Here is a 24,999-nt window from a genome sequence, read left to right as displayed (position 1 = left end):
TAACCATAATGAACAGGGAAGAGTATTCAAAATTGTGGAACCATGCAAAAGTTCCAGAGTTAAAGTCTTGCTCTATGAAGCTTAAAACCTATACAGGCGAACGAGTGGCAACATTGGGTACAGCTATTGTAACTGTGAAACACAGGGACACCGTGGAACAGCTACCTATAGTTGTAGTATCGGGTTCTGGACCAAATTTGTTAGGTCGGGGCTGGATAAAAGAACTTAAATTGGATTGGGGAGCAATAAATCAAATGGAGAGCGGCAAACAGTTGTCGTTGCAAGAAGTTTTGATTGAACATGAGAACATGTTCAAGGAAGAACTTGAAACATTTAATGGCCCCCCAGCTAAGATTTATGTAGACAAGGAGGCACTGCCAAGATTTTTTAAACAACGACCTGTGCCTTATGCCATGAAACCGAAGGTAGAGGCTGAGCTTGATCGTCTTTTGAGGGAGAACATTCTGGAACCCGTGAAATGTTCAGAATGGGCAGCTCCAATTGCACCTGTTTTAAAACCAGACAATTCGGTAAGAATCTGTGGAGATTATAAATTGACTGTAAATAGGGTATCTAAACTAGAACAGTATCCTATTCCTAAAACTGAGGATCTTTTTGCAAACCTGGCTGGAGGGAAGAAATTCACGAAGCTGGATATGAGTCATGCTTACTTGCAGATTACGCTAGATGAGGAATCCAAGAAGTATGTAGCCAAGTGGGAAAATGCAGTGAATATTTAAGTCCACTAGATGGCGCGGTTCATTTTCCCCTTTAGAATTTGAGAAAAGGGTTATGGGTAAGGCCATGTGATGCCAAAGGAACCTCCCCTTTCTTCACAGCCTCCATTTTCTAGATCCAGCGTGGGGGGTGTGCTCAGGAGAGTTGGGGTGAATATGACTTTTTAAATGAACTTAGTCTGCGTAAAGTACAACTAAAACAGCATTTAGTGCAGCCAGACATAGTTTTAAAGTGATATTGTTTCCCAAATCACTCGATATCACGGGGATGCTTGTAGATTGTCCCACCATGTGCTGGTGTTAACCTTTGTTAAAATTGTTGTTGAGCCCTTGGGGCTACGTTTCGAAAGAGTTTAATACTTTCTGTTTGCTTGTAAGAGGTGACAAGTGATAACGGGACATACGAATGTATGGTATGATATGTTTTGTTTTGTATAATGATTGTTAGTTAATTAACTGCCTTCACCTGTGGTTTGCCTCATGTTCTGTTTTGCAGCAAGCCACTGCCGTATTTTGTCAACTGTGTTTTATGTATTTACAATTTCATCCTAAACCTAGACCCAAGTTATTAATACAGAATAAAAAACCCCAAAAACGAAAGTTCGTGTCCTGTGCTGCTCCATTTCGCCAGGCTACACATTTTGGTACCAGGAGTGGGGTCTGTTAGCTTGGAGTTTCTCAGGTTTGGGAAAGTTACATAAAATACGGCAGTGGGGGAAGAGTGGTGTGGTGCCAAGTGGACCTGGAGACGGACGGAGAGTGCTGCCTGGGGTTGCTAAGGAGGACCAGACCAGACAGACGGGATCCAGAGGGCGCCAGGACCAATCTGGGAGAGGACCCATCAAGGCACCGAGGAGGGACACCATTGGAGAAGAATCGTCACAGCGGCCATCCCATTCAGTGACTGTCAGGGACTTGTGAACTGAGTCAAAATGTTAGACCCTCCTGAGGAGGCGGGTGGAGCTCACAATTCGGATGGTGAGGACAATACCTCGAGTGTGGGTGAGGGCAACCAGATAGATCAACTCAAGGCACAGATTTCAGAGTTGAAAAAAAACCATGACCAAGCAATGGCAATTATTGCCACTCTAGGTAATGGGGCAACCAAGTCATATGTGTATGTACCTAGAGAGCGTCAGATCCAACCATTCAGTGGTGAGGTATCTAAAGATAGTCGTTCAGTTGATGAGTTCATTGAAGAGGTTGAAAGTGTACTACGAGCTAGAGATCAGACTCCTGCAGAGCAGGTAGATTTCATTCGATCTTTGTTGAGGGGGGCAGCCCTACAGGAAATTAGGTTACGGTTGGGTGGAGAGTCTAAGCAGCCCAGTGACCTGTTCAGTTACCTAAGGGGGGCTTTCACCGAAAAACGCAGTGAGTCCCAGCTGTTAGAAACTTTCTATGGACGCAAGCAAGAAGAGGGTGAAGGTTTCCAAGAATACTCACATGCACTCTCTCAGATTATTAGAACTTTGGTAAAGCAATCACCTGATGCTGTGCCGGACACAAAACGGGTTGTCAGAAACAGATTTGTTGATGGTGTTAGAGATCCCTCACTCCGGAGAGAGTTGCGCAAGTTTGTACGAGGCAACCCCCAGTCTACCCTGTTTGATGTACGTGAGGAAGCTGTCTTATGGTCCTTAGAAGACCAGCCCTGTAGCACTAAAGTTGCAAAGAGCAAGAATGTAGTGTGTGACAGTACGGGGAGGGATCTTCAGTGTTCTGCCATTGGGGTACCAGGCAGCCAGGCTGTCACTTTACAGGATGTTCTTAAAGTGGTGGCGGAACAGGGTAAAGCTATCGGGGAACTAACAGAGGCAGTACGGGGTCTTGCTCTACAGAAGGAAAACACGGGTAATGACAAGGTTGGGAAACCTAGAGCCAAGCCAAAGTTCACTGATGAAGGTCAGCCTATTTGCTTTAAGTGCAACGGGGCGGGGCACATTGCCAAACAGTGTCCTCAGAAGCACGAGGTAGCAAACACATCCACCAATGCTGGCTGGGGTGCAGGAAAACTAACTCCCTCAATTGCCATGAGCCGGGCAATGCGAGGAAAACCTGCAGGCTCTCAGAACAGTACTGGTATTCGTGACAGATTTCTTGACCGTGCAGTAGGTAAATGTCCAGTAGTAGATCTCAAGATTGGGGGGGTTACTGCTAACTGTTTACTGGATACCGGGAGCCAAGTCAGCACTATTACTGAAGTTTTTTTCAGAGAGCACTTACTTGGGAGGGATGAGGATATGCTGCCTACAACCGGGTGGCTTAAGATCACTGCCGCCAACGGGTTGGACATTCCCTACTTGGGCTACCTTGAGTTAGACGTTGAAACTATGGGCATAACCTTACCCGAATGTGGTTTCCTGGTAGTCAAAGAGCATCAGCAGTCACAGCCTGCAGCACCAGGTCTTATTGGTATGAACATCATCAGCCGATGCAGACAACTAGTTCATGCTGAGTTTGACACTACTCTAGGGGGAAAGTTGGATTCAGATTGGAGGGAAGCATTTCAGCAAGTACAACAGTGTAACATCACTCCAAAGTCATCTTCTGTCCGTGTAGCTGGTAGGGGTGCTGTACATGTGCCTGCGTCTTCCATAGCTACAGTCTACGTAAAGGGACTTAAAACTCAGTCAGGTGGCAGCACTAAAATGCTGTTGGAGCCAGGTAACACACCATTGCCAGGTGGCCTGGTAGTTGTCCCCACTCTAGTTGAATCAAAGGGACATTTATTTCCAGTGCAGGTGGTAAATTTCTCTGAGGAGGATGTGTGGTTAAACCCCAGGACCAGGCTTGGTATTCCGACTCAGGCAGAGTGTGTAGACAAGGACTCCTGTGAGGTGCGATTTCAACGCATCTCCGCTGACACAGAGGAAGTAACTGTTGGCAGACAAGAAGGACAGATGACAGACAAAGACATTCAGTTGCTTTTGGACAAACTACACATAGGTGGCACACAGGGCCAACAAGCAGAGTTAGGTGCACTTTTAGCCAGGTATTCGGAAGTATTTGCTTTTAAGGATGAGGACCTAGGCTACACTGATAAAGTTGAGCATGAGATTAACTTGGTAGATGACGCACCAGTTACAGAGCCATACCGTCGTATCCCACCTACACTGTACAAAGAGGTGAGGGACCACATCACTAAGCTTTTAAGAAAGCGTGTCATCCAGGAGAGCAATAGTTCATACGCTTCACCCATAGTGGTAGTTCGTAAGACTGATGGAGACATACGACTATGTGTTGACTTTAGGAAACTAAACTCAAAAACCAGACGTGACGCATTTCCTTTGCCCCGCATTGACGAGAGTTTTGATGCCCTTCATGGTGCAAAGTTCTTCTCGACCATTGATCTTGCAAGTGGGTACCACCAGGTTGCTGTTCGTGAAAGTGACAGGCCTAAGACTGCTTTTACAACTCCTTTTGGCCTTTTTGAGTACCTCAGAATGCCTTTTGGTGTCTGTAATGGACCTGCGACTTTTCAACGACTTATGCAAGCGACTATGAGCGACTTAGTGTTCCACATCCTATTAGTGTATTTAGATGACATCCTTGTGTTCTCTCAGACCTTCCCGGACCATTTAGAGAGGCTTGAGACAGCTCTAAGACGACTGAAAGAGACAGGTTTGAAAGTAAAGCTTGAAAAGTGTCACTTCCTGCAGCAGGAAGTCAGGTTCCTTGGGCATCAAATTTCAGGGGAGGGTATAGGGACAGATCCAGAGAAAATTGCCGCCGTAAAGAAGTGGCCGGTCCCCAGTACAGTCAAAGATCTGAGGTCATTTCTTGGTTTCTGTAGTTATTACAGGAGGTTCATTGAGGATTTTTCTAAACGAGCTGGCCCTCTCCATGACGTAGTCAATGCATGCCTTAGGGAAGACAGCCCAGCAAAAGCAAAACGGTTGTTTGAAGGTTCATGGACAGCGGCGTGCCAAGCTGCTTTCGAACAGCTGAAAGAAAAGCTGATCAGTGCTCCAGTGTTAGGTTACGCAGATTTCACTCAGCCTTTTATTGTAGAGACGGATGCCAGTAACCTAGGATTAGGTGCCATCCTCCACCAGCAGCAGGGAGATAGGAAGAGAGTGATAGCATATGCCAGTAGGAGGCTCCGTAATGCTGAAAGAAATGACAGAAACTACAGCAGTATGAAACTAGAGCTCCTCGCCCTCAAATGGGCTGTTTCAGAGAAATTTCGAGGTTACCTTCTAGGTTCCAAGTTCACTGTCATAACAGATAACAACCCCCTGTGTCACCTTTCTACAGCTAAGTTAGGTGCTGTTGAGCAAAGATGGGTGGCTCAGTTAGCTGTTTTTGACTTTGACGTCAAGTACCGCCCAGGCCGCTGTAATGCAGCAGCAGATGCCCTCTCTAGGCAGCCGTTAGCAGGGGAGCCCGAGTCAGACAGTGGGGATGCGGACTATGATGGTTGTGTGGCCATATGTAATGTCACTCACAAGGGAACAGCTCTAGGACCAGACTTAGGGACAGCAGGAGTCAAGTGCTGTAAAGTCAGACAGATCCGTGTTTCGGACGCAGAAGAAAGTACTGAGCGTAGTGAGTTGCAGGGTAACACACCAACACTTCCCGGTTACTCTAAAGAGGAACTACGTAAGTTTCAGGACACAGACCCCACCCTCAGCGTGTTTAGGAAGTTTTGGGGTGAGCAGCGGAGGCCAACTTACAAGGAGAGGTCGCAGTTATCCAAGCTAGTATTATCCACGTTAAAGCAGTGGCCCCGTATTTGTGAGCAAGATGGTTTGTTGTACCGTGTAATCGAGGATGTCCATGTTGGTGAGTGTCACCAGCTACTACTGCCCTCTTGTTTGAAAGAAGTCGTGCTTGAAGGTGTGCATGATCGTATGGGCCATCAGGGAATAGAGCGCACACAGAACCTTTTGAGACAGAGATGTTTTTGGGTTGGGATGTATGGGGATGTGGAACAGTGGGTCAAGAAATGCGAGAGGTGTGTTTTGACAAAAATGCCCCACCCCAAGATACATGCCCCTATGAAATCATTTCTAGCCTCCCGGCCCCTTGAAGTAGTTGCTGTAGATTTCACCATGCTGGAACCGGCCTCCGATGGTCGTGAGAATGTGTTAGTGGTGACCGATGTTTTCACTAAATTCACACAAGCCTTCCCTACTCGGGACCAAAAGGCTGATACCACGGCAAAAGTCCTTCTCAAAGAGTGGTTCATGAAGTATGGGGTCCCAGAAAGATTGCATTCAGACAGAGGTCGAAATTTTGAGAGTGAAATCATTGCCGAGCTGTGTAAGCTTTATGGTGTAAAGAAAACCCGCACTACCCCACACCACCCAGAAGGAAATGCTCAATGTGAGAGATTCAACAGATCTTTACATGATCTTTTGCGTACACTGCCTCCAGAAAAGAAGCGCCGCTGGCCTGAGCACTTATCTGAGTTGGTGTATGCCTACAATGTAACACCCCATGCTACGACTGGCTACTCACCGTACTATCTGCTTTTCGGGGTTCATCCACACCTTCCTGTAGATGCTTTATTAGGTCAGGAGCAAGTGTTAGACAAGAAACATGAGTGGTTGGTTGTCCACCAAGAGCGTTTGAAGGAGGCACATGCAAGGGCAAGAGAGTACACTGAAAAGAAATCAGCTCAAAGAATTGAACTTAACAAAGACAAAGTGTACTGTCCAACCATTGAGGTGGGTCAGTTGGTATACTTACGACACAGGCCTTTGGGTAGGAACAAAATTCAGGATGCGTGGGGTCCTACTGTGTACAGAGTGGTGGAGGTACAGGGTACTACACATGCAGTTGAGCCTGTAGAGGGCGGTCCTTTAAAAAGGGTCCATAGAGTTAATCTTAGGCCATGTGTTACCCCTGTCCCTGAGCCTAGGCGGACGAGAACCAAGTCCCCTGTCACTGTACCCCCTGTCACTCTTTTGACAGAATCGTTGCCAGAGCCCTCTGATACTGAGTTTGTTGTGGTAGAGGAAGTCACCTATCCAGAGTTAACTCAGGAGGAAAAAGTAAACAATGATCCTGTTGGTAATGCCCAAGATGTACAGGAATCAGAGGCTGTTTCTGAGCCAGAGCATTCAGACCCTTCTGAGTGTAGGACTGAGGTTGAGGTACCCATTCCGGCTCCTCGCAGAACTAAAAGAGCCAATGCTGGGGTAAACCCTAACCCATACCATTTGCCTCAGTCAGCCTGTAATGCAGTCTCACTCAGTCCTGAGGTGTTCTCTCATGTTTTATCGAGTCTGGGTACTGCATTTTTTCGAGAAGCTGTAAAAGAAGTGAAAAATGGGTGCTAAGTCACCGAGGACGTTGACTTTAAAGCAGGGGAGAATGTAGCCAAGTGGGAAAATGCAGTGAATATTTAAGTCCACTAGATGGCGCGGTTCATTTTCCCCTTTAGAATTTGAGAAAAGGGTTATGGGTAAGGCCATGTGATGCCAAAGGAACCTCCCCTTTCTTCACAGCCTCCATTTTCTAGATCCAGCGTGGGGGGTGTGCTCAGGAGAGTTGGGGTGAATATGACTTTTTAAATGAACTTAGTCTGCGTAAAGTACAACTAAAACAGCATTTAGTGCAGCCAGACATAGTTTTAAAGTGATATTGTTTCCCAAATCACTCGATATCACGGTGATGCTTGTAGATTGTCCCACCATGTGCTGGTGTTAACCTTTGTTAAAATTGTTGTTGAGCCCTTGGGGCTACGTTTCGAAAGAGTTTAATACTTTCTGTTTGCTTGTAAGAGGTGACAAGTGATAACGGGACATACGAATGTATGGTATGATATGTTTTGTTTTGTATAATGATTGTTAGTTAATTAACTGTCTTCACCTGTGGTTTGCCTCATGTTCTGTTTTGCAGCAAGCCACTGCCGTATTTTGTCGACTGTGTTTTATGTATTTACAATTTCATCCTAAACCTAGACCCAAGTTATTAATACAGAATAAAAAACCCCAAAAACGAAAGTTCGTGTCCTGTGCTGCTCCATTTCGCCAGGCTACAAGTATGTAACCATAAACACACACAAGGGTTTGTTTACCTATAACCGCTTGCCATTTGGTGCCTCATCTAGTCCAGCTATCTTCCAGAGAACTATCGAGGGTGTACTGCAAGGGATTCCACATGTTTCCATCTATCTGGATGATATTCTGGTGACGGGAAGAACCGACCAGGAGTATCTGAGCACTCTGAGAGAGGTACTTCAAAGATTGGATAAGGCTGGGTTACGGCTCAAGAGGAGTAAGTGTACTTTCATGGGGAATGAGGCCGTGTTCCTGGGACACAGAGTGGACGCCACCGGGCTCCATCCAAACAAGGAGAAGGTGAAAGCACTGCAGGAGGCACCAGATCCTACAAATGTGACTGAGTTAAGAGCTTACCTGGGACTGCTAAACTATTATAACAGGTTTTTGCCAAACTTGTCAACAGTGTTAGCACCTCTTCACAAACTACTGTGCAAGGAGACACGGTGGCAGTGGGAGGAGGAACAGAGGGTTTCATTTGAACAATCCAAAAAACTGATGCTGTCCTCGGGTGTGCTGGTTCACTACAATGCAGAGAAAGACATCATTCTCTCTTGTGACGCTTCACCTTACGGGGTGGGGGCAGTTCTTTCACACTGTATGGAAGATGGAACAGAAAGACCGATAGGGTTTATGTCTCGAACTCTGACCCCAGCGGAAAAAAACGATTCCCAGTTGGATAAAGAGGGATTAGCAGTAATGTTTGGGTTACAGAGGTTTCATAAGTACATATATGGCAGGAAATTCACCATATGCACCGATCATAAACCTCTTCTATCTCTTTTCAATGAGATGAAAGCAGTACCACAGATGGTGTCACCCCGAATCCAGAGATGGGCAGTGACGTTGAGGGCATATGAGTATGTCATCGTTTACAAAGCGGGCAAGTACCATGGGAACGCAGATGCCTTGAGCCGTCTTCCACTACCAGGTACACCTATCCGTGCAGCTCCAAAGGACAGAGTTTTGATGTTGGGAACTGGTCAGGTAGTACGCAGACATGTGGATCAGATACTGACCAGACAATGGGAGATCGAACTGGAGGTTCCAGAGGAAATGCAGGAGGACAGGTTGGTCCCCAGTTATCCAAATGCATTGGTGGTACCAACACCACGAACAGAGACAGTTATACCTGGACCCCTTAATCAAGAGGAAACCATCGTAGCAGAGTCAGATACTCTGAGTACTGCTCAGGAGCAGCAGGTGGCTCTACCACAACCAAGCAGGGACTTGACTGTAAGACGTTCAACAAGGTCTCACAGGCCACCAGAGCGATTGATCATGACCTGCTAAATTTGTTCAGGATAGACTATCGTTAAAGGAGTTTCCTTATGGACTTTTAAGAATGTTGTTAAGAATTGTTGTAACATAAGAGGGGGGGGATATAATAATCTCGGATGTAATGCTTAAGTTGTCCACCAGAGGGAGACAAATGCTAAGGGGATTATAATTACTAGTCTTAAGGTAAAATTGCATTATGGGTAGAATGACATCATAGGATCCACCATCTTAGATTGCTCGTGCAGTTGTTTTGATGTGCATGCCTGTAGTTGTGAGAGCTCTGTTCTCTCCTGGTTCTGTGTAAATTAAAAGCAACGTTTTGAGTTCCTGAAGTCTCACTTATATCCCTTATTTGGACCTTAACCACCCGGTTATAACAGTAGTAAAATCAAGCCAGCAGAAAAAGCGCCAATCGCACCACAATCACAACGTTACCGTCGATGACCGCCCGAGGGAGAAGAAGAAGAGAACCCATCGCGACGAGATGACGATGGTAGCTGAGGAGAGGAAAGGTGTGTCGCAGCAACAGCTCCAGCACCGCACCCTGAGACCACGTGGCGACGGAGTACCCCAAAGGACAGGAGACCAAACCTCAAAACTCACAACTGTTAAAGCAACAGGTTTTGGATTGGTGAGCATGAATTCCTGGCCTCTCATAGCTTAATCCAGTTAGGTATAGGGGGTGGGATAAGGATAAGGGGATTGTTAATGTAGTTGTTTTTCCCTCGCTGTGCCGTGTGATCCCCATTCCCTTAATAAGTATAATTATTGTTTATACCTGTAATTGTTATCAGTAGCTTCTCACCAGACTATGTTTTTATTCTGTTTTAATAAAATCTTGTTTTTTTGTTACACCAAACCACTTGTCTCCTCGATTTTCTGTATCGCCGCCTGCACCTAAGTCCGGTGTCTAGAACCCAGGGGTGTGGGAGCGATTCGAACAGCTCACAGGCAGTCAGGGACATAACTGACTCGCCACCCGCCGAGAACCCCTGCAGAAAATGGCAACCATGGCAGGACACCGGCAGCAGGGTTGCGATACGGTAGACAATGGTTCGGATGAGCAAACCATGATGGAGGAAAGGATTTCTGATTATGTGTTTAGCAAGGTGAATATCACAAAGAAGTGGATCACCACTCTGTTAAGGGCTGGGCATCTGGTAGATGCAGCAGCTAAGTGGTCAGAGGGAAAGGAACACAAGAAGTCCTTAGAGAAGGCAGTCTGGCTGATGTGTTTCAAAAAGCAGGTCCAGCTTTTGGACAGGCTCGTTGCAGCACAGGCAGCCGAGTTAAAGGAGTCAGCCCTGGAGATCCAGGATAAGGCTCTAGCAGGGGAGAAGTTATTGGTACCATTGCAGGCCTTGAATCAGGAGAGTGTGTATTTAATGGGAGAACACAATGCCCAGTTGGAATACCTACAGTGCCAAGTCACCGAAGCCAAGGGAAATGAGTTAAGGTTGCGGGAAAAGAACGCCCGCTTGGCAAGGCAAGTTAGGGAACAGGAGGAGAAAGTACAGGAGGTAAAGGCAGCCTACAAGCTAGCGAGCGAACGGGGGTTTGAGGAGGCAGACCATGGCCCCTGCAAAGAGCGGATAGAAAATCTGAGCCTGGCCCTCAGGAAGGCAAAAGGCCTGGTGTGCCTCATAAGCCCAAAGGCAGGCCAGGCGGATTTTATGGGGAACGAGGGGAGGACAGTTCCAACGTCACCGGTAGTACCCAGGGACGACCCGGTTGAGGGACAGGAGGTCTCACGACCACTACCCATAGTGCCAGGCTTCAGCGAGGTCTGGCAGCAAGGGGGTTGGAGCCAGAGGTGGGAGCGGAGGTGGAGCAACCCCCGCCAGAGAAGTCGGAGCAGGGACTGATGTGCCCAGCACGGCATCGGAGGTTCGGCCCACCCGTCAATGGCGACGATGAGGGACCCCTCCAAAACCAGTTCGTATTACCCTATAGCACCCAAAAGCTTAGGGTTATGGTGAACCATATCCCAAAGATCTCCGAAAAGGGAGACCCCTCGATCCACTTCAGAGACATAGAGCAGGCAGCCAGCGTCAACGACTGCGATGGCACTGAGCAGGCCAAGATGCTGCTATTCTCCCTGGAGAGTAGTCTCCTCCAATCCCTCTCTGACGAGTGTAGGAGGGGGCAGAGCGGGTACGAGGAGCTTAGAGATGCGGTCCTGGAGGCCATGGGGATGAATGAGGGAAGTCCTTTCTCCCGTGTGGAGAAGACAGTCCAGCTCGCAGGGGAAACCCCGCAAGCTTTCATGGACCGGTTATGGCCGGTGTCCGGGGGCGCCGAACCAGGTGTTCCTGAACGGGGATCCCCTGGCCCATTGGCTCCATTGCCTGGTGGCGAACAGCTTGCCACAGGTCTGGGCCAAGGCAGAAGTCTGGTTCGACCCCAAGAACCCCCAGACCACCGAACTTACGGTGATCAGACAGTTGACTCTGGCCTATAAAAACGGCAGGGGAGCCGATGCACACCCACCTAAGGGAAAGGTGCATGAGGTAAAACCCGGACCGGGTAGGAAAGAGTGGCACCAGGAAGGGAATAAACCCCCCAACACAAAGATGAATTGTTACGGGTGCGGGAAGGACAGTCATTGGCGGAAGGAGTGCAAGAACCATTGGAAAGATAACAAGGGAAAGAATTCCACAGCCCCAGCCCAAAAGGTGGAGGCAGGAATCACTCCCGCAGCGGTCGAGTCACTTTTGGACACCATGAGGTCCTTATTGACTGGCCAGGGGAGAGTAGCAGCTGCTACCGGTGCTCTGACCCCGTCAGCCCCATCCAACCCACAGCCTTGACTAGAGCCAGCGCAGCCTGTTTACCTGTGTTCCCATCGGTACGATGAATGGAAAAGACCCCTCATGGAGATGGAGGTAGAAAAGGTGAAGGGGACCTATCTGTTGGACACGGGGGCTGTTACGCCCGTGTGTAATTGAGACACGGACTGCAGGAGTTTGTTATAACAGGTGTTTACTGAATGGAGACAAAACTGGAACTACTATACAAGTTACTACACAGGCTTATATACAGGGGTGGTCACTACTGGTACTGCAGTATACAGGGGCTGCAGAATATAGTTCCTTCTTCAAGGTACATGCACTACAATTCCTCCCCTTTTAGCTAAACAGTACATAACATTCGATTAATAATTAAATAACATATTTACAATTACAGTTGCTATATACATTAGCTGAAGTTAGGCAATTATAAATTCAGTCTTTGAGGAGGCTTCCTGATTCTGTCTCGATAACGCCTCTTTAGGGTATCAGGTTCTTCTGGCAAAGTTGATTCGGGATCAACGTCGTTGTTTGGTTCGTCTGCTTCCAATATCACCGATTCTGAGGTAGATGCAATTGGTACTTCGGTTTCATCACCAGGTGTATCGGATCGTGGTGTGGATTTGACGTTTTCCAGTGACTCTAGAATCTGGTCAGCATGGCGTCTTACAATGCTCTCTCCAACGTTCACGGTATACATTAGAGGTCCTTGCCGTGTGCAGATCGTTCCTGGCTGCCATTTCTCTGTGCGGTAGACCTGGGCCAAAACTGGTTGACCTATCTTAAAACTCCTGGTCGGCCTTTCATTCATATTCTGAAACTGCCTGTTCTCCACATCTCTTCTGATGTTTGGCTTAACCAAATCCAAGCGGCATCTTAGTCTTCGATTGAAGAACATCATGGCTGGAGTTTGGTTGGTAACCGCATGTGTCGCATTCCGGTAGGCAAACAAGAAGTTATCCACCTTGTGTTGTAGGGGTATGTCTTCATTACACATTGCCTTGATAGCCTTCTTGAATGTTTGAATGAACCTCTCAGCCAATCCATTGGTGGCTGGGTGATATGGGGCGGATGTATAATGCTTAACACCATTGTTCTTTAAGAACCTCCGGAACTCTTCAGACACAAACTGTGGTCCATTGTCGGAGCAAATCTGTTCAGGCAGCCCATTTCTGGCGAATATGGTTCGTAAGACTGTGATAGTTTTTTCTGTGGTGGTTGAGGACATTCTTATTACCTCTGGCCACTTTGAATGTGCATCCACCGCAATTAAAAACATTGAGTCCATAAATGGACCAGCAAAATCAATGTGCACCCTTTGCCATGGAGATGAGGGCCACTCCCATGGATGTAGAGGGGCTTGTGGTGGGGTGTTTTGGACCTTCTGGCATCCTGTACAGCTCTTGGTCATCTCTTCGATTTCTCTATCGATTCCCGGCCACCACACAAACGCTCTGGCTAAGTTCTTCATTTTTACCCCTCCCAGATGACCCTCATGAAGCTCATTGAGCACTCTATCCTTCAATTTGGGTGGAATTACTACTCTGGATCCACACATCAAGGTTCCTCGGCACACTGACAGCTGTTCTCTTCTCAGTGAGAATGCTGGCAACAGTGGTTCGCCATGTGCTGGCCATCCCTTCACCGTTAAATCATAGACCCTGGAGAGTGTCGGGTCATTTCGTGTTTCCTTTTCTATGTTTGCATTCGTCACAGGTAGACATTCGACTATGGTCGAGTGGAATATCCCCACAGGATCCACTGCAGGTGCTTCTTCTACCATCGGCAACGGTAGGTGCGACAATCCATCAGCATTCCCATGCTGTTTAGTTCCTTTGTACTCGATGTCATATTGGTGTGCCCCTAGGAAAAGGGACCACCTCTGTAGCCATTGTGCTGTCATTATCGGGACGCCCTTCTGAGGGTTGAAAATGGAGACAAGAGGTTGATGATCAGTTAGTAGAGTAAATTTCTGACCGTGCAGGTAGTGATTGAACTTCTTCACCCCCCACACCAGGCTGAGGGCCTCTGTCAATCTGGGCGTAGTTACGCTCGGCTGAAGTTAACGAGTGTGACGCAAACGCTATCGGCCTCTCTGAACCATCAAGGAATTTATGTGACAGTACCGCTCCAATGCCGTAGGGAGACGCATCACACGCCAGTCTTATCGGTAGTGATGGGTTGTAGTGAGCCAATACTTCTCTTGAAGTGATTAGCTCTTTACACTTCTGAAAGGCCCGCTTACATTCATCGCTCCATTTCCATGCTACTCCAGTTTGTAGTAGGGCGTTCAGTGGGTGCAGAATTGTGGACAAATTCGGCAAAAACTTATGGTAGTAATTCACCAATCCGAGGAATGACCTCAGTTGCGACACATTTTCAGGCGCTGGAGCTTTAACTACTGCTTCAATTTTGTCAGGGGACTTATGTAACCCCTCTTCATCAATCACGTGGCCACAATACGATATCTGTTTCTTTAAAAACTCGCACTTGGGGCGATTGGCTCATAGCCTATGTTTTTTTAGTCTAGTGAGCACCTGCTCTAGGTTGGCAAGGTGTTCACTGTCATTTTCACCTGTTACTAGGATGTCGTCCAAGTAGCACTGAGTCCCCGGAATCCCTTGCAGGACTTGTTCCATCGCTCTTTGCTATATCACCGGAGCTGATGCTACTCCGAATACCAGTCGATTATACTGGTAAAGACCTTTGTGAGTGTTTATCGTGAGATACTTCCTAGAGGATTCTTCAGCCTCCATCTGCAAATATGCTTGTGCTAGGTCAATTTTTGTAAAACGCTTCCCTCCAAATATGAGGCGAAAATATCTTCTATCCTCGGGAGAGGATACTGTACTGTGTGAAGGACTGGGTTCACCGTCACCTTGAAGTCCCCACAGATGTGAACCTTCCTTGGTTCCTCAGACTTATTGTTTAACGTTTTCTTCATGACAGGAACGATGGGTGTCGCCCACTCGCTCCAGTCTACCTTAGATAACACGCCTGCATTCTCCAGATTCTCCAGCTCTGCCTCGACGGCTGGGCGAATTGCATACGGTACCGGTCTTGCTTTGAAAAACTTGGGAATTGCATTCTCTTCTATTTTTATCGAGGCGGTTACGCCTTTAAGAGTTCCCAGTTCTTGTTGAAATACCTCTTTTTAGCATTAGCTAAGATTTTTGACAATCGACCAGGTGTGACATCGTCATCCTTTTTACCAGCCACAGTCAGTGCCTGAATGGAGTGCCAGTCTAAACTTATCTTTCTGATCCATTCACGTCCAATAATGGTGGTCCACCATCTTGCAGTATGTAGAGATACAATTTCTGTATTTCCTTGCCGTTGTATTTGACAGGCACCCTTATTTTCCCTCTGGGGTATACTTTCTGCCCCGTATACGTCTTCAAGACAATGGATGTGTCTTTCAAGTGTATGTGTGAGAATAGCCGCTCGTAGTCTCATCCATTCATGATGGTCAGGGATGATCCTGTATCCAATTCCATTTTGACTTGGGACCCTGCTATCGTGAGGGTGGCCCAAATGGTTTGGTGATCCTCTTTTGCGATTACGTTGTGAAGTTTGAGACAGCTTAGTCTCTTGTTCCCGGATTCACTATCGCTCTTCTGGTCTTCGGAACTACTGTCCATCATCTTTTGTACTTTCCTGTATTGTTCCTTAGTAGCCTTTTTGTTATCATTAGTCTTCTTCCCGGACCTGCAAACTCGTGCAATGTGTCCCATCTTTCCGCATTGCCTGCATATTTTGTCCTTGGACCAGCAGTCCTTCTGGTCATGGCTTGTTCTGCCGCAGCGATAACATTTTTCAAATCCCCGTGTCATTTCATGGGTGCTGTATTCCTGTGGCTTTTGCTGTACTTCCGCAGCTCCCCTTGCTGCTGCTTCGTACGATACTGCCACGCTGAAAGCCTTCTCTAGCGTCAGCTCTTTCTCTGAGAGTAACCTCTTCTGGGTTCCTTCACTCAGGAGTCCACAGACAAATTTGTCCCGTAGGGTATCTGCCAGTCCTGCTCCGAACTGGCAGTGCTTTGATAGCTTGTGTAGTTCCGTAAGGTAATCAGCATTGCTCTCATCTTTATGCTGACTTCTCTTGTGGAATTTAAATCTTTCTGCTATCAGCAGCGGTGTAGGATTTAGGTGTTCCTGTAGGATATCAACAATTTTGTTAAAACTCTTCGCCATCGGTTTGGCTGGAGTGATCAGGTTCCGCAATAGGCCGTACGTTCTTGCACCCATTAAGTTTAGTAGTACCGATGCCTTTTTCTCATCGGCTACTTCATTTACCTTGCAATATACTTCGACTCTTTCCACATATGTGGTCCAGTCTTCTATTGCATTATCGAAGGCAGTGATATTGCCAGTCTTCGGCATCTTGGAGAACTAAGATGGTGCCTCCCGCGCTTTGCCTTCTTCCCCGATTGAACAAAATGGCGCCTCCCGCGCTTTGCCTTCTTCCCCGCTGGATTAAGATGGCGCCTCCCGTGCTTTCTGTCTTCTCCGCTGCTGCTAGCGCTGTTGCTGGCGTTTTTATGCCTTGATGGCGATGCCCTATGGTCTTCGCGCATTTCCCCCCCGCGCTGCTGCTAACGCCGCTCTCCGCGGTCCCCGTGGCAAACTGCAGCTCCTCGCGGCTTTCTGCGCTTCTAATTTCTTTTATTTTAATTACTGTTCCCGTCGTCAGAGCAAACCCTATGGGACACTTTCCTCCCTCTTCTCGGGCCTGTACGCTGCCCGGCTTCGTAGCACCGGCCGCGCCCTGTGCGCTCCACCCTCTCGCTCTCTCTCTCTCCTCTTCCCGACAACGCTGCTCGGCCCCGTTGAAAAGCCACCCGATCGAGCTCTAGCCCACCGCAGCCCAGGAAGGATCAGTGTACTACCTGCCACCAGCCCGATTAGCTGGAACACCATAGACAGGATAACCAAGCCCCGCTCTCGACAGCCTCTCCTGCAAATCTTCGAATTCGATGAATCAGAGGCGGTTGCCCACGGTCGACGCCCGTTTCTTCTGTTTTTTTTTTCCTTCTGGCCTCGACCTCTAACAACTTCGCTTCAGGGATGGATCCCCATGAGGTGGTGCAGAACTGTAGGTATGTTCGGATCTGTTCGTCGCCAGTGTTACGTCCGTGTGTAATTGAGACACGGACTGCAGGAGTTGGTTATAACAGCTGTTTACTGAATGGAGACAAAATTGGAACTACTATACAAGTTACTACACAGGCTTATATACAGGGGTGGTCACTACTGGTACTGCAGTATACAGGGGCTGCAGAATATAGTTCCTTCTTCAAAGTACATACACTACAGGGGCATCATGCACTGTGGTCCATTCAGCTAACCCCACCACCTCGCCTCTATCTAACGGGGTCCCATACAGTCTGTCGGGATTCACAGGCAAAGAACAGGCCGGCTCATTTTCTATCCCGCTCGCCATTCGTTTAGGACCGCTCCGCTCTAAGTGGACCTGTGTCCTGATGAAATGGGAAGTGGAGGGTGGAAGAGGGGTCCTGGGAGCCGACTTTATTGTAGGCCATGGGATCCTAGTCGATTTAAGAAATCATTGCCTATGGGGAGCAAGTACAGGAAAGGACGGCGAGATAGTAGTAATCCCAGGGAAAGAAGGGAAGGGGACCCCATGCGCCATGAAGCCCAAAGAGGGTTATAACCTCGAGCTCATGGTCAGTAACACCCCACAGGAGTTCCAGGCATTTGTGCAGGCCCACCTGGCCACAATTGCCACACACAAACACGACTGCGGGAAGGTCAACGGGTTTGAGGTCAGTGTAGACGGGGACCCCATGGCCCGACCACAGAAACAGTATAACTTCCCCAGGGAAGCGGAGCCAGACATGGAAGCACCCATGTCCTCGTTAGTACAGCAGGGGGTTCTGAGACCGATAGCCACCCACGTAAACTCTCCACTGTGGCCGGTTAGAAGGCCGGTCAATTCCTGGAGGGCCACGGTGGACTATTGGGTGCTCAATAGTAACACCCCAGCCTGTGCACCCACGGTAGCAGCAGTTGCCGACCTGATAGGAAGTATTCCAGCATCCGCGACTACTTTCACGGTGCTGGATATTTCCAACGGGTTTTGGTCCATCCCTTTAAGGAGGGAGGATCAGTACAAGTTTGTCTTTACATTTAAAGGGCAACAGTACACGTGGAACTGCTTGCCTCAGGGCTTCCACAACAGCCCCAGCATTTTCCATCAGTGCAGTTTAAAGGATTTCAGTCAGCCCAGACAGTTGGTACAATATGTGGATGACCTGCTCCTGTTCACGTATTCGAGAGAGGAGCATGGCCCACTATTGGCCGAACTGCTGGAGCTGCTCGGGCAAAAGGGTTTATAGGTGAACCCCAAGAAAGCGCAGATCGGCCAGCAGGAGGTGAAATTCCTGGGCCTGACCGTACGCGCTGGAGAAAGGGCCATAGATAAGGCTAGGAGAGAAGCGGTACAAGAGTTACCAGTCCCCAACACAGTCACGGGTGTGAGGTCGTTTCTAGGGCTAACCGGGTACTGCAGAGACTTCATTGAAGACTATGCAGCCACAGCAGCCCCTCTGCTCCGACTCCTACACAAGGGAGTGGAGTGGGTTTGGGATGAGGGCTGCCAGGCAGCATTTGTCAGGCTCAAGAAGGACTTGCAGACCGCACCAGCTCTAGGGGCCATAGATGGGGGGAAAGAGTTTTTCCTGGAGGTAGCAGCCAGCGGGGACAGCCTGAGTGCTGTGCTGCTCCAAGAGTGGCATGGCAGGCTGAGGCCAGTGGTCTACTCCTCCAGGATACTCACGGATGTGGAGAGGAGCTACTCCAATTGTGAGAGGCACCTTTTGGCCACACATTGGGCTGTGAAAAGATCACTGATCTTCACAGGCACCTCTCCCATCACCCTCCTCACCCATCACACACCCACACAGATGCTCCTGGATGGGAGGATCAAGGATGGAACGGTGAGCAGTGCCCGTGTTGCTCGCTGGACCCTGCTCCTTTGACAGATGGACTTCAAGGTGAAGGGTTTCTGCGAGCCAAAGCTCGCAGCCAACCTGGTCTATCCTGGAACAGCCCACCGGTGTTCCATAGAAAGGGTTTGGGAAGTGGGCATAGGTTTACGGGCCGGGATACATCCCACAGGCCGCGAGACCTATGTGGACGGCTCCAGCATGGTATCTGCTGGCGAGCGACTCACGGGGTGTGGAGTTTATGACCCAGCGGCAAACACTGCCCTGGCGATTAAGCTCCCCAGCACCATGAGCACCCAGCAGGCTGAACTGTCCGTGGTAGTGTACGTCGGTACACACCCTGAAATCTTCCCTACCCCATACACGATTTGCTCAGACAGCATGTTCACGTGCAATTTGTGTACGGAGTACCTGGCCACCTGGTCCCGCCGCCGACGGGAGACCCCTCACAGTAAAACCCCTGCTGGAATAGATCCTAGCAGCCGTGGGGGAGGAAGGGGAGGTTTTCATTCACAGGGTGAAGGCCCATTACTCCACAGAACCCTGCAGCCAAGGCAACCAGCAGGCTGACATGCTCGCCAAGGAGTGTGCCTGCACAGGCACTTTCTGGGACCCATTTGGGTCCAGACCCATGGCGGCAGTCAGAGGTAGGGATGGGACACAAGGGAGTGCAGGGGTAGCTTTAGCCCCGGACCTCAAGACGGTCCAAGCCCAAGACCCCCATCCTCAAGGCGGTCCTCAGCGCAGTGACTGAGGGAAAAGGGATAGAGGGTCCTTACGGCACAGCAACCCTCTATGTGAAAGAGGGCATGCTGTTCCTGGGGGGAACAATGGGTAGTGCCGCAGCAACACCGGAGGGAATTCCTTCAACTGGCCCACGAGGGTCCAGGAGCGGGACACCCCGGGCCAGAGACCACCTGGCAGTGGGTGGAACAGGCGGGATGGTGGCCGGGATTCAGGGAAGATGTCCGCAAGTTCTGCGCTGGCTGTCTTGAGTGTGCTGCTAATAACCCTGACCCCCACAAAAGGAAGGTACCTATGGGACATATTAGGAGGGTAGAGGGACCATCGCAGTCGATACAGGTCAACTACATCAGGCCTCTGCCCACCGCCCAGGGAGGCTATAAGTACTGCCTAGTCCTGGTAGATGTGTTCACCAAATGGGTAGAAGCCTTCCCCTGTAGAACAGCCACAGCTCTGAGTACTGCCAGGATCCTGGTCTGGGAAGTGTTCTCACGGTGGGGACTACCACAGCATGTGGAGTCCGGCCAAGGGAGTCACTTCACCGGACAGGTGATGCAGAATACCCTTATGCTGCTAGGCATCGAGGGGAAATGGCACGTGGCCCACAACCCACAGTCATCAGGGATTGTGGAAAGAATGAATAGGACCCTAAAAGAAAGATTGAGGAAGGAGACGGTGGACTCGCCCCGTAAATGGGCCGAGGTCCTACCGTTGGTTCTGATGGGGATCCGGGCCAGCCAGTCTAAAAGCACGGGGCACTCCCCGTACGAGCTGGTGACTGGCAGGGTTATGCGGACCCCCACCCATGTACTAGCCCCGGTGCTCACGGAGGGTCAGCTCAGAGAGTTAAACTGGGACAGGTTCGCCCGAAACCTTTTTGAGCACCTGAAGCAGGTCCACGGGCAGGCGGCTGGGAACATGGGAAGGCAGCATTGGAGTAACCGATTGCTGCTCGAACCCCGAAAGCACCACGAGTGGGAAATAGGAGATCAGGTTATGGTGAGGAACTATGCCCAAGTAGGGAGTATGGAACCATTATACATGGGGCCCTACAGCATTGTAGATAAAGCCAGCCCCATGGTATACGCCGTTAAGATGCCTCGGCGCACAAAATGGTTTCACATTAATCAGTGCAAACTGTTTAAACCCGAAAGGAGAAAACAGCCAGTTGGGGTAAGGTCTGAGGATAGAGATTCTCAGCCTGCAGTAGGAGCGAGTTCACAGACTGCACAGGCAGGCGCTGTGGCTTGTCTTAAAGGGAGGGGCCATCCCGCCCACCGATTGGGACAGTCCCCCGCTCTTCTGGGATCCAGATGAGGAGGGACCCGAGGGCGAAAACCCCGCCCCTAACCCAGGTGTGGAGGAGAAGGGACCTGAGGTCGAAAACCTCGCCCCGGACCCAGCCATGGGACCTGGGGGCGGAGACTCTCAGCCTGCAGCAACAGGCTGCAAAGAGTTACCTGCCCCTAGCCCAGGTTTGGGAGAGGTCAAGCCTGAGGGAGCAGCGGTTCGGGTTAAAGGCCCATCAGCCAAGAAAGCCCCACCCGCCAAGGTCCCTAGAAGGTCCTCACGGACACCCCAGCCAAGGAAGCCATGGTCACTGGCTCCCCAGTTCAAAGGGACAGCCTCCCGAGTCAGGGGGAAGTCAAAGGACAGAGGTCCTCAGCCAGCAGCCACAGGCGGCGAGGGACCAACAGTGCAGGACGGTGCGGCCACGCCGGAGGAAGCGGTGTGCCGCAGTCCAACCAGGAATTAGCCTGGCCGCCCGGAGACGGGCGGCGGATGTATATAGGTCAGTTAATGTAAGTTTATATTTTTAAGTTAGGTATTTAGCTTAAGTTCGGGTGTTTTAGCTTAAGTTAAGTAAGGTGATGGGTAGTTTTAATTATGTAGTAATCTGCTAAGAGTGTGTGTATTTGAGTCGAGGCCGCAAGGCTCGACTATGCTTCACCCAAGCCAGAGAATCTCTTGGGGACCTGGCTGCATGTCTTTGTATCTGTTGCAGAAAGACTTTCAGGATGAAGCTTGGGATCGTAATCCTACTCGCCCTGATGGGACTGAGTCTGGGAAAGAGGGGCGACGTGGAAGACTCTCACATGTACGGGTGCTCAGGGGCTAGAGCGCCGATAGCAACCGACGGAAGCGGCGAATGGGATGCAGAGGAGACCGCCGTCTATGTCCACGAGGGAAGGTGGCCAGGGTGGCTGGGGTCCAATTCGTCTCAGTACTCCAGCCAAACCGGATTCACGTACGGGGAGGCCCCCTCCTGTGCCCCAGGGTACGGGTCGTTACCACAAGGATCAGCGTCACCGTAGGGAAGCATGTATGTTTAACATGCAAGGGACACATTCCTCTGGATAGGTGGTGGTGGCTCAGAAAGCTGAGCAAAGATATGAGAAACCCTGCAGTCGAGTGGGAACGTTTGGGGAACAATACCCACCGGACGATTACAGGGACTCATGGGGGATTAAGCGTGTGTTGGGACAAGTGGTGGGAGCCGGATCAAGGGATTTACATCTGTATGTGGGGGTCAGAGAGGGTCTGCCCCTCAGGCATATCCATTGTTTTCCACCGACAGTGGCGAGACACCGGGGAGAGGATGAAGTGGGATACCAGCCGGAAGATGTGCACGGTCCCATACTCCCCGATCCCAGTCAATGCCACTGAGCTTGTTACCCGCCCCCGAAAGCCCCTGCCCACGGCGCAGGTGGCGAGGTTACCCAGGGAAGGGTGCCCCACCACCACCAAGGGACCAGGGAATGGACTGGTACTAGTACCTACCGATCAGATGCTGTACCAGGGGGTACACTATGCGGTAGCCTCCGTGATTTTAAATCTCACCGAGGTACATTTACCGGAGTGGTGCCCCAAAGAAACAGAGCAGCTATATCAGGCCCTATTAAAGGACATGTTCAAGAAGTTTTATGAGTTCGATTTCGCCAATATTGACAAAACCGAACTGTACACCACACACCGCGAGATTTTGGGTAATACAGGGAGACAAAGAAGGGGAGTATGGAATGATGTTATTACTGCATTTAATACTGGGTCCTCTGTCATCAACAGTTTGGATGACATAGAGCTGCAGACCCAGATAAACGATTTAAAAACACAGTTAAGGAAGATATTAATGGATGAGAACAAGGTAGTGGGCTCGGAGTTGCATGAGGACCAGGCCATGACGGTCCATTTAAAGGAGATTATAGTGGAGTTGGTGAAGCATGCAAAGATGGTAAATGCCCTCATAAGGGAGGACAGAAATGCTTCTGACCAGGCTGCGCAGAACGAGGTGTGCGTGCTATACGGGGCGTGGTTGCTGGGCGAAGGCCGCAGTAATCTGGAGGATTTAAAACAGGGTTTAGTCCCCTCCTGGATCAGCAACAAACACCTCGCAGCCCTCCATCCATTTGAGAATGCATTAAGCCCATGCCAACTCCGGCTAGCTTCCGAGGCCTACCCAGTCCCAGTGGATTGTGGGCGGTCCAACCACATGATCATGGGAGTAGTAGTCAGGATGCCGGCCATGGGTAGGACAACCCGACCTGCACTGGTATACAGGGTTGAGAACATTGGAGTCATTCAAGGGGGTGCACACATTTGTTTCACAGCGGGGGAGGTGGGACCAGTTCAAACCGAACGGTTTGCACCTGGGCAGGGCTGGAACCAAGGTCCTAGGGGGAGTGTTTGCTAGTGCTCTGGGGGAGGGTTTAAACTAAAATGGCAGGGGGTTGGGAGCCTGAGCAGGGAGAGAGAGGAAAGGGAAACAAGGATAAAAGCAAATGATAGGAAGGAGAAAAACCAAAGTGGCAGTCAGAGAAATCAATGGTTTAAATCAAACGTGGCCACAGTAAATAATAAATCTAATAGGCCTAAGAGCATTAAAAAAACAAGCTGAAGGCTTTGTGTCTTAATGCGAGGAGCATTCGTAATAAGGTGGATGAATTGGCTGTGCAAATAGAGGTAAACAAATATGATTTGGTTGGGATTACGGAAACGTGGCTCAAGGATGGCCAAGGCTGGGAACTCAACATCCAGGGGTATTTGATATTCAGGAAAGATAGGCAAAAAGGAAAGGGAGGTGGGGTAGCATTACTGGTTAAAGAAGGGATTAACACAATTGTAAGGAAGGATATTAGCTCTGATGATGTGGAATCTGTATGGTTAGAATTGAGAAATACTAAGGGGCAGAAAACGATAGTGGGAGTGGTATATAGACCTCCAAACAGTAAGGCGGAGGTTGGGGATGGCATTAAAAGGGAAATTAAAGAAGCGTGCAATAAGGGCACAGCAGTCATCATGGGTGACGTTAATCTACATATAGATTGGGCTAACCAAATTAGTAACAATACTGTGGAGGAGGAATTCCTGGAGTGTTTACGGGATGGTTTCCTGGACCAACATGTTGAGGAACCAACCAGAGATCAGGCCATCTTAGACTGGGTATTATGTAACGAGAAAGGATTAATTAGCAATCTTGTTGTACGAGGCCCCTTGGGTCGGAGCGATCATAATATGATAGAATTCTTCATTAAGATGGAGAATGAAGTAGTTGAGTCAGAGACAAGGGTCCTAAATTTAAATAAAGGAAACTACGATGGTCTGAGGAGCGAGTTGGGTAGGATTGATTGGAGAATGTCACTCAAAGGGTTGACGGTGGATAGGCAATGGCAAACATTCAAAGACCGAATGGATGAACTACATAATTTGTTCATCCCAGTTTGGCATAAAAATAAAACAAAAGAGGTGACGCAACCGTGGCTAACAAGGGAAATTAGGGATAGCATAAGAGCCAAGGAGAGGACATATAAATTGGCCAGAAAAAGCAATAATCCTGAGGATTGGGAGCAGTTTAGGATTCAACAAAGGAGGACAAAGGGATTAATTAAGAAGGGGAAAATAGAATATGAGAGTAAGCCTGCAGGGAACATAAAAACTGACTGTAAAAGCTTTTATAGATATGTGAAGAGAAAAAGATTGGTGAAGTCAAGCATAGGTCCCTTGCAGTCAGAATCAGGGGAATTTATAATGGGGAACAAAGAAATGGCAGACCAATTAAATACATATTTTGGTTCTGTCTTCACAAAGGAGGACACAAATAACCTCCCAGAGATGCCGGGGAAAATAGGGTCTGATGAAAGGGTGGAACTGAAAGAAATCAGTATTTGTAGGGAAATGGTGTTAGGAAAATTGATGGGACTGAAGGCCGATAAATCCCCAGGGCCTGATAATCTACATCCTAGGGTACTTAAGGAAGTGGCCCTAGAAATAGTAGATGCATTGCTGGTCATCTTCCAGAACTTGATAGACTCTGGAACAGTACCCATGGATTGGAGGGTAGCTAATGTTACCCCACTATTCAAAAAAGGTGGTAGAGAAAAAGCGGAGAATTATAGACCGGTAAGCCTGACATCAGTAGTGGGGAAAATGCTAGAGTCCATTATAAAAGATGTAATAGCAGAGCACTTGGA

The 24,999-nt window shown here is 49.1% G+C and overlaps 1 protein-coding gene across 1 annotated transcript in view; it reads left to right on the top strand.

The window, feature by feature from the left end:
• The first annotated feature begins 273 nt into the window (after positions 1-273).
• LOC147124564 (uncharacterized) overlaps positions 274-24,999 on the top strand; it is a 40,832-nt gene continuing 16,106 nt past the window's right edge. Inside the window, exons 1-2 of the mRNA XM_085981944.1 lie at positions 274-530; positions 1,234-3,024. Of these exons, the coding sequence (XP_085838070.1) occupies positions 1,670-3,024 (1,355 nt within the window). The 5' untranslated portion in view covers positions 274-530; positions 1,234-1,669. The remainder of the gene's footprint in view (positions 531-1,233; positions 3,025-24,999) is intronic.

This window comes from Somniosus microcephalus, chromosome 1 (assembly GCF_052327205.1).
Source record: "Somniosus microcephalus isolate GS21.2 chromosome 1, FLI_Smic_1.0, whole genome shotgun sequence".
In the NCBI taxonomy this organism is placed as follows: Eukaryota; Metazoa; Chordata; class Chondrichthyes; order Squaliformes; family Somniosidae; genus Somniosus; species Somniosus microcephalus.
This window is presented reverse-complemented; position numbering and strand designations above follow the sequence as displayed.